The sequence below is a fragment of the Pyxicephalus adspersus genome, chromosome 6, assembly GCF_032062135.1.
Source record: "Pyxicephalus adspersus chromosome 6, UCB_Pads_2.0, whole genome shotgun sequence".
NCBI classification, from domain to species: domain Eukaryota; kingdom Metazoa; phylum Chordata; class Amphibia; order Anura; family Pyxicephalidae; genus Pyxicephalus; species Pyxicephalus adspersus.
The window spans coordinates 7,803,598-7,813,963 of NC_092863.1; the positions used below are offsets into that span (position 1 = coordinate 7,803,598).

The window sequence follows — 10,366 nt, forward strand, 5'->3', positions numbered from 1 at the left end:
GCGTGTGAGTGAAAAGCTGCGATGTTAAAACAAGCTTCAGATATGGTACAAGAGAGCGTTAGAATTGCTGCAATGTTAAAGAGTCAAAAAGACTTCTAGAGACTAAAATAGGCCAACCCAGCAATCTCTACCCAGTGGCTGAGTAAACCAATCAGAGCCCAGGATATGATTTGGGACCAGGGAAGAGGTATGACGCCAGCCAATCAATCAGTCCTTCCATTTCCTTCGCTCTAAGAATGCTTACTGCCTGGCTGTTATACTGACCCCTATAGGCACATATTGGGTATGTCACATGGGGGCAGGTAGGGTGTGCATAGCGCTATGTAGATTTTATCTCAGCAATCCCTTATTATAAAAGGAAAACTCTGGGATCCCAATATAAATTTTCCACTGCTTACTACTCAGCAACAACAGCCACACCGTGGAATTTACCCCGGACCCCGCCATCATCTCTAGGCGACGTTTTGCACAGATTTAGGTGGCATTCACCCATTTCTAGATTACAGCAGGGTGCAGCACTTTCTACAAAAAATAAGGTGGGGGGTCTGGAGAGCTGAAACAGCCCATAAGCCCTATTTAAGAGGCTGCTGCCTGGTGCAAGCCCCTAATCCCCCTTCCACAACAGCTGTGCACTGAAAGCCCCCGCCGTAGCAGAAGGGTTAACAGTCTGTGATTGCTTTCATGTTAATCCATTAATAGGACTGACCTTACAGCTTCAGAGGTGCCCCTAATTTACAGGATGCTGGCTCAGCTCGATCCTGCATTCCGCTTGTAAATCCCCGGGGGTCAATGGCTCCATCCGCTGGCTGTCACTGGAACTGCACCCTTGTACGCTCCCCTTTATAAAAAAAAAAAAAATAAGCATTTTGTTTTTATTATCTGTGACCATGAGATACAATGGGATTGGATAAGTCTATCATGGAAGAACATGGATGATCCAGCAAACTTGCTATTCATGTTTTCAATCCATTCCTGGTTTGCTGGATCCTCCAGATTCTCCCATCTATCTATATTTTTCAGTCTTGTGGAATTTTATTAATCCAGGCCCAATATACAGAGAATCCCACTGATGAAAAACATTGGCATCAGTGCTCTCTGAATATCTGCATGCAGATACCGCGAAGAAGCCCTACAACAGGCATAAAGAATCTTTATTATATATCAGTCATGTGACTATCATATTCAAATCCTATGGGCCCAAGCTTTCACGTTTTTTCAAACAATGTATCCTTCTGATTTCACTATCATAGAGCCCTGAATAGAGGGCCAATCACAAAGCTCCAACACAAACATAAGCCTCCCATGTGACTGAAATCTTCAAATCTCATTGGCTGGAAATGAAGGTCACCTTTTTTTTTAATAAAAGAATATTTATAATATTTGGAGTCCGTGGCTGCTGTGGTTTGTTATGCAGACTCCAGATTGCTGGCTGCCATGTTGGATCACTCGCTTCAATACTCAATCCGAACACTAGGGAAAATGTTTTTTTTTTTTTCAAATGGACCAATCAGATTTGAAAGTGACAGTCACATGACTAAATTAAAGAGCCTTCTCCATGTGTTGGAGCTCTGTGACCCCGGAACAAGCATGCCAATAATCACATACATATACAGATCTAGAAGATGGTATGATTGTAGGGTTGTGCATGTATGGGGACAATCTATCCATTTCCCTCCCTCATTCATCTTCCCATTCACCTCCCTCATTCCCCCCATTCACCTCCCTCATTTCCCCCATTTACTTTCCCTATTCACCACGCTCATTTCCTTCATTCACCTCTCCCATTCCCCTATTCCCCCCATTCTCCTCGACCTTTCACCTCCCTCATTTCCCCCATTCACCTGAATCTTCTCCCTCATGCCCACCATTCACCTCCCTCATTTCCCCTATCCCCCCCATTCACCTCTCCTATACCCCAATTCACCTTCCTCATTCCCCCCATTCATTCCTTATATTCACCTCCCCCATTCCCTTTCAGGCACAGCCATATCATTACCCCACTTTTCCCTAGACATTCTTAGAGTAGCCGCTACCTCTACAAGACTGATTTCATCTTGCAGCTGCCTGGTGGTAATAGTTGCAGAATTCTGACGAGGTTTCAGCCGATGGAGTGTAACGCCCCCTACAGGTTTCAGATAACTGGAAGTGATCTTTGGTAAATGCTTCCAGTGAAAGATGAATGAATGAGCGCTGTACACACAGCACTGTTCTGCTCTATGAAGAGGGGAGGACGAGGGAGCTGCACCCCGCTGTGCTCTCCTCTATAGAAATGCGGTGGCCATCCCTATCAACTGTTCATCAATCTGCTGTGCCCGATTGATGAATGACAGCAGGGGATCTGTGTATACATTAGATGAGCTTCTCAGGAAACATTCACCTGACCATTCACCATGTACATGGTGCGAGTCTCTTCCAGTGCATTGTGATGGGATAACGGTGAATGATGGAGGATTTTCCAGGTATTGTCATTGCATTAGTGCAGCCCGGGCAAATAATGAGCCCAAGGAATCCAAGGACACCAATTGTGGAAAATCAGCTCAAAACAACGCAGTGTAGAACATTAATTGCCCCTGTGGGGGGCTAGAGTGGTGGGGCTGTGTTGGGGGGCATTTAAAATAAATGAACAGACTAAGCTGGCACATATCCAATGTTATAGGGAATTCTAATGGCAACATGTTAACACACAGCAACATACCGCAGCAACAAAGCATTACAACACACCACAGCACATATCACTGCAACATATCAACACAACACACCCCAAAAAACTCACCACAGCAACGGACTACAGCTACACACAGCAGTAACATACTACAGCAACATACCACTACAACACACTAAAGCTATGTACCACCGCAACACACTACTACACAGCAACATAATAACACAACGCAACATACCAATGCAACACACCACCACAAAATACCAGGGCAACATACCCCAGCAACACACCACACCACATACCACTGCAGCACACTACAGCAACATATGAATGCAACACACCTCAGTAAGGAAGCACAGCAACATACCACAGCAACATATCAACACAACACACCGCAGTAACGTACTACAGCAACACACCGCAGTACCATACTACAACACACTACAGCTACATACCACCACAACACATTACCACACAGCAACACAGTAACACAACGCATCATACCACCGCAACATGTTAACACACCGCAACATGCTACAGCAACACACCAACACAACATACTACGGCAACATGCCACAGCAACTTACCATAGTAACATTCCACCGCAACACACCACAGCAACACATTAACACACAGCAACACACCCCAGTAACATACAGCCGCAACATACCACTACAACACATTAAACACACAGCAACACATTAACACAGCGCAATATACCACAGCAACACGTTTACACACCACAACATACCATAGTAACATTCTACTGCAACACGCCACAACAACATACCACCACAGCAACACATTAACACACAGGAACACACCGCCGCAACATACCACACCAACACACCGCAGTAACGTACAGCCGCAACATATGACAGCAACATACCACTACAACACACTACAGCTATGTAACACAGCAACACACCGCCGCAACACATTAACACACAGCAACACACCACCATAACATGTCTGCTGCATGCATTGCAATGAATGAATCAATATCTGGATGAAAACATTTCCTGCAACATAATAATAATAATAATAAAAAGATATAAAATGTGATATCATCACTCTACACTCTATTAATAATCACTTTACCCTCATCTCTTTATATATATATATATATATATACACACACACACATCTCACGTTGCATTCCTTAATCTTTTCATTACTTCAGCTAAATCAATACAAATATTTTGTTCTGATGTTGTGCAAAAATTATTAGATTCTATATGCATTTCAGCCAAAAAAAACTATGAATAAATATTAATAAATAATGTAAAAAAATAATAAAAGATAAAAAAATGAACATTTTAGTTTCTATAAAAGAAGATATTGTGTTACTATAAAAATCTATATTTTATTCCATAACATAAATGAGGGGCAGAATTATTTCCCAACACAGTAAAGGATTTTAGTTTTCAATAGAAGAGGTCTGGGATGGGTGAATCTAAAGCTTCCCTAACACTCATGGATTTATAATTCCTTACACATAAACTTTTTGGAGGAACCTCTGGTTGAGGATCACTATACTAAAGCGTTGTACAAAAATGTTGAAATTTGTTAACATAAAATCCCAAATGTCTATGTAATATGAAAATGATGATGTGTTTGTAGCGCCATCTGCTGGTTAATTTGTGAATAGCACATTCTGCCATGCATGTAGCTAAGCAGAGCATAATAATCAACCTCATTATAATTACACAAATGGTCTATTTTTTTTTATAACTTTCACTCAGACATTGCCTGATGGAGAATCTTCCAGGTCCATGTGTTCCAATGGCATTAATGAAATCTCGCTCAGGGAATGTTTCAGTGAATGTCAGATTCACTGCTTAAAATAGTCCCTCAATAGCAGTCAATAATAAAAATAAATGGTGTGATTCCAGCTGCAAGGTAAGTCTTACCTTCAGTGAAGGAACTTCAAAATAACCAATCAGATCTGAAGCATGGAAATAGATCTTTGTGACTATGCTACTAATGCAGGCTGATAGGAACACATCAATGATGGAACTTGTGATGCAGGGGATGTCTGTGATGAAACCTCATGTTCTGTGTGAATATCTGGGGAAACAGCAATAACACAACCACATGAGCTGGGGAATCAGGGATGTACTGTACACAGAGGGCCTGATTTATTAAAGCTCTCCAAGGCTGGAGAGGATACCCTTTCATCAGTGAACCTGGGTGATTCAGCAAACCTGGAATGGTTCTGGTTGAGGGTTCAAAACATTGGCTAGCAAATGACTGAAGAAATCCATTCCAGGTTTGCTAGATCACCCAGCTTCACTGGTGAAAGTGTATCCTCTCCAGCCTTGGAGTGCTTTAATAAATTAGACAGAGAGTACTTTTGTCATGGTTACAATTTTTGTAGAGCTCTCCTCCATTCCTTTCTATATTATTTCTCAGCTTATATCAGACTTTTATTTTTAATGCCTTTTTTTATGTTTAATATAAATCATGTATCCACACCCACCTTAGTTTAGAAGAAGAATGGCCAACTACCCCCTGATACTACTTACAGCTTTCTGTCACAAGAGGGCGCTGATGGTTGGTAAATTGCTCAGCCAATTCAATACAAAGGCTGCTTTATCTTACAAAGCGCCCTCCAGTGGCATCCAGGAGAATTTGCCTCACCTACCAAGTAGGATTATGAATTCAGAACTCAGAAGGGAGGCTGAACTTAGCTTTTTTTGTAATTACTTTTCACAATTGCAAACCTCTATAGCTTCTCATAACTTTATCTTCTAAATAGCCCAGATTTTAGCCTATACTATTTCTGCATTCTTAAGTGCTGGGAAATGTTTTTCAACAACAAAGCCCCCTTGCAGGTTGCAGGTCTAGAGCTTTTCGCTCCATCCTCCTTAAGCAACTTGACCTGCATGCACTGTGGAGTAAGAACCTGAACCATATAGTCATGTGATAGGAATCAGAGGTCTCACAGAACTATAGTTTCAAGCTTAATTAATCTAGCTGCAGTTGGTTATTTAAAATTCAAAAATGACTTTCTTGGATGTCTATATATTTTTAATATTTTACTCTCCAAAAAGTTCACTGAATTTACTTTTTGGGTGTATTTTGTATGATTGAACAAATTGCAGTACAAAATACATCCACTAGGTGGCACTGCAGGACCTAAAATGAGGATTACAGGTAAAATCATACAAAAGAAATATTGAATGCACAAATGGTGGCTTCTTGTTCCATCCCCAAACAAGGAGCACACAGGCTGTAATAATCTGGAGGTAGCTGGACAAGTTGGGAATCCAATTGATAAAAATTTTATGGACAGGGTAAAACAGCATGAAATGCCAGGATTTGCTTTAAAAGTAATCTTTTTTATACTTGCAATTTTAATTACAAATATTAGCTGGTGATCCTGCCATGAATGTCCAAGTACTTTTAGTTATAAGATGACCCCTTGTATGACCCTCTCTCTTCCAATAGAGACTACAAGTGAGAGAGTTTCCACACAACACAGACATGGCCACTTATTGTCACCATCATGTCACCAACCCATTGAAATGTCATGCAGCCAGCACTGTATTAGAAATAAAAGATCAGCAATATATTCCTCACAGTCTCTAATGATGTTGAACATCCACAGTGCTCCCATATATTACCTTCTCCTAGGTTTTATATCACAGGATCAATCAGTTTTTTTTAATTTATCATATTTTTTCTTTGCTGGTGCTCACTGATTCCGCTGCATATCACTGGGACACAGCAGTGAAAGTGTTAAGTGAATATCTCCAGCCAGCGCCTGATATTCCCCTAGGACAATGGAGTCTTATATAAGTGATCTCCCCCACTGGCTGCTAACTATTCTGCCCTACCTAAGCTTTCTCTAGGAGTGTCAGCCTGGCAGGGGCAAAAAGAAAAGATCCTAAGCCTATGAAGGGGCAGTGCCATCTCCTGAGGCTGCTGGAGGCAGACACCTTTGTATGACTGGCATAGGGTACAGAGACAGGGGAGGGCAGGGGCTTCCAGGTAAATACACTTTGTATTTTGAGTGGGCATCCTCTTGGGTATACCAGGCTAAACTGGCAGGGGTCTGCTCATTACACAGAACTATACATTATTCTGAGACTGGCAGGGAGTGGGCACTAGTGGTTGAGTATTTAGTTACAATAAATCTGAAAATTGGCATATAAAACAAAACCTATAAAACACCTAAGCTGGCAGGACTAGCAGAGGAAGGGCTAATACACTGACTGGCATTGAGTGGGCACTCTGATTGGGCAGTGGGCAGTAACTGGCAGAACAGGACAGCATATCACCTGGTGGTGCTGTGACAGTGGGCAGTGCCTAGCAGGAAAGGGGCAGAGTAGTGACGTTGGCAGGGGGAAGGTGAGACTGGCAGTGGGCAGAGGAGGATATAGGAGAAGGACTGCCTGGCATCGGGCAGAGAAGGAGTACAGGGTTGCCTGCTGGTTGGCATTGTGCAGGATTACAGCCTCCTTCTTCCATGCCTATCTGAGCCTTGGCAGAACAGGGATGGATGAGATGAAGTCTGCAGACTCTTACCTGTCCCTGGCACAGAGCTATGGGCACAGCTTCTATGGAGCTCTCCGAGGTGCGGATCCTGCGCGCAATTACGCAGCAACTCCATCCATGGACTTCAACCCGAACTCCAGGGACAGCAGCGACGAGCAGACCGGGGATGAGGAGGACAGCTATGAGCAGGGCAAGGGCAGCGATGCCAAGCTGGGCAGCAAGAAACCCAAGGAGCAAAGATCTCTGAGACTGAGCATCAATGCCAGGGAGAGGAGGAGAATGCATGACCTCAACGATGCCTTGGACGGGCTCAGATCCGTCATCCCCTATGCCCACAGCCCCTCGGTCAGGAAACTCTCCAAAATTGCCACCCTGCTCCTTGCCAAGAACTACATCCTCATGCAGGCCCAAGCTCTGGAGGAGATGAGGAGGCTTGTGGCTTACCTGAACCAAGGACAGAACCTGAGCAGCAACTTGTCCAGCTCCCTGGCTCCCTTTGGACAGTCGCCTGTGTACCCTTACCCTGGCACCAACGTGCCAGCCTCTCCTGAGAAATGCACAGCGTTCCCCGGTGCCACCTCCAGCCTTTGCAAGCACTGTACAGACAAACCTTGATGGACTTCTCTCCTGCCTATCTTCAGGACTTTTGCCACCCACTTCTCAGGACTCTTGGTAAAACAACAAAAAAAAGACATTCACCCTCTGCCTTGCTGGGATCTGGGGGTCATGTACTGTGCCCATGTATCTTGCTTTCATGTAAGGTTTCCATTACATTGATCATTTCTACACAACATTCAGTACAGAAGATTCCTTCAACTAGTCTGGATTTATGCTGGAACAAAATCATAATAAATCAGACACACTTAAAAAGTTGGTTCATGCTTGTTTTTTTTTTTTCATATATTTTTACAAAATTATAGCTTCAATTTCCAGGTGATGTTGCAAACCTTAATAAATGTCATTTATTTGAAGCTCCATTTCGCATAATATGATTTTAATGCTGTATTTATTAATCAGGTACTCATATATTCACTACAGGCTGTGCATGTGTTTTAATTGACATAATTAGATTCACCACCATCAGTGAATGTTTGCAGAAAGTGACTGCTGCTTTATGTTCACCTTATAGTATTAAATACTGAACCGTAAAGAAGGTGAATGCCAATTAGTTTTTATAAACACAGGTGGAATAAGGAAGCAGGTTGCTAATAAATAGGATTACCATGCTACGATCTTGTTTTAAAGCTGCAAATGTTATCAAAATTTTTTGGGGAGATTTTAGATTGGATTAAATTACTAAAAGTGACCAGATTATGGCTGACCTGGTGCAAGTTACAGATTTCATCTTTACGTAGGAATTCATTAATTTCTGAATCTCTTTGCCTCATTTAAAAATTGTTTCTTGGTAAAATTCTGCATCACAGATTTATTATTAGAAATGAATGTTGACCTCACAATTTGTTTATGTCTTTTAAATACTTTGTGTTTGGGTATTGGTACGAACAACACTATTTGTTTGTCCTTTGCACCAGCGACCACCAATATTTAGCGTGACTTTTTATTGCTGTGTTGTGTCTCCAATGGGTCAAAGTGCTGCCATTAAACAAAAAATACTTAAAAGATAAAAAGGAAATCCTATCAATTTTATACCATTATTGCTTGCCATGAAGATTCCAGAATCTTTTTGATTTTGTACCAAGAAATCCATAAATCTATTTCATGCCTTTGCTGTAAAAGTTGCACTTTGTATTACCATCATTAAATTTTGCTGTATGCAAGAAGCTGAGAGCCAATTTAGAAGACAATGTACGAAAAAATTTAACATTTACCAGCGGCAAATGTAGAAATATTGCGTGAGCCAAGCCGCTGTTGGGTTATATTGCCAATACAATCTGATATTATGTTATCACATTTTATGTCACGTTTTAAAATATCTGTGTAACCTTTTAGTTTAGGATACATTCTAGAACACATGCTTTGCTTGGTTCATGGGTCACCCCCTACCTTGCTATAGGCTACCAAGGCAAGCGTATTCCTCCAGCTGCATTCAATTCAATATCCATATAAAAATCTAAAACCTATTTATATCACTTGTACAAACCCACCGCATACACATTTTCCATATCATGTTTGCCTCTATTGATGTCACAGGTTTGTCACTCATGATCACTTACCCCTCTGCCCCTAGCCATAGATTGGGGATTTCAGCCTTACACCATGCAGAATGCCAACTGTAACTTGTTGTACTTTTATTGTATAGTATTGTAAATGTATCGAAATATAAAATGTTCCCAGCTCACTTTACACATTGCAGTCTGATTGTACACTCATCTATATATATATATACCAAAACATGGGAACTCACCACAATCCCACAATCTTCCAGTCCATTTGGAGCACATTAAGTACGCTCTTGCACTACACAATCACCAATAGATCTAACAAATCAGAATATTGTGTTGTACAATTTGCCCCCCTTAGAATCAGCCGCAGCCATTGACGTATAATGAGGACTTCATTGCATGCCAAAGAAAATAAAAAAAAAACAAGTTTTCAGCAAACTGATTGATTGAATTGACCAATGGTATAAAAATGATAATGTCCTACACACACACACACTCATTTACACAATGAATTGCCATTGTATGATATATATTTACATACAATGAATGGTTATATGTGTGGCCACAAAGGATGACTTATAAAGGAAACCGGTCATGATGGAGACATGGGAGCAGCAGATGCCGCTTTGCTTTGAAAAACGCATGTTTAAGGTCTTTCATCTTTAATATTTAAGCTTGCCCTGTCCAGACTTCTATCTAGGCCAAATATCAAAATAGGCCAAAATAGGTGTTTTGTTCTCATATCACATGTTTATTAGATCCAATGACCAAGATCTGATCACCAGGGTAGGAATACAAACCTGAATTGTTTTCTGTTGCTATGAATTTGTTGGATGTTAGATATGGCATGACCACCTGGGCTTTATGTTATAAATCCTGGGCCACCCGTTGGCCTTGAGGAGGACCTGTCATTGAGAGATGATGTGAGCTGCCATTGCGGATTCCCTGGATATAAATCTGATGTGTTGGTGTCAGTAGATGCAGCCACACAGCTGAAACAATCACACAGGTAATTACTGAACACCTGAGCTGTATACTCATCCTGGCTCGGGGATTTAGAAGGGAATAAAGCCGGATA

The 10,366-nt window shown here is 41.5% G+C and overlaps 1 protein-coding gene across 1 annotated transcript; it reads left to right on the forward strand.

Moving 5' to 3' along the window:
• The first annotated feature begins 6,881 nt into the window (after positions 1-6,881).
• On the forward strand, positions 6,882-9,632 carry BHLHE23 (basic helix-loop-helix family member e23). Its single transcript, XM_072413710.1, has one exon. The coding sequence runs from the start codon at positions 7,166-7,168 to the stop codon at positions 7,778-7,780; it is 615 nt and encodes a 204-aa protein (XP_072269811.1). The 5' UTR covers positions 6,882-7,165; the 3' UTR covers positions 7,781-9,632.
• Positions 9,633-10,366: the final 734 nt, after the last annotated feature.

Excerpts from the sequence above, each read along its gene's own strand:
- BHLHE23 (XM_072413710.1), top strand. The coding sequence starts at position 7,166 with ATGGATGAGATGAAGTCTGCAGACTCTTACCTGTCCCTGGCACAGAGC.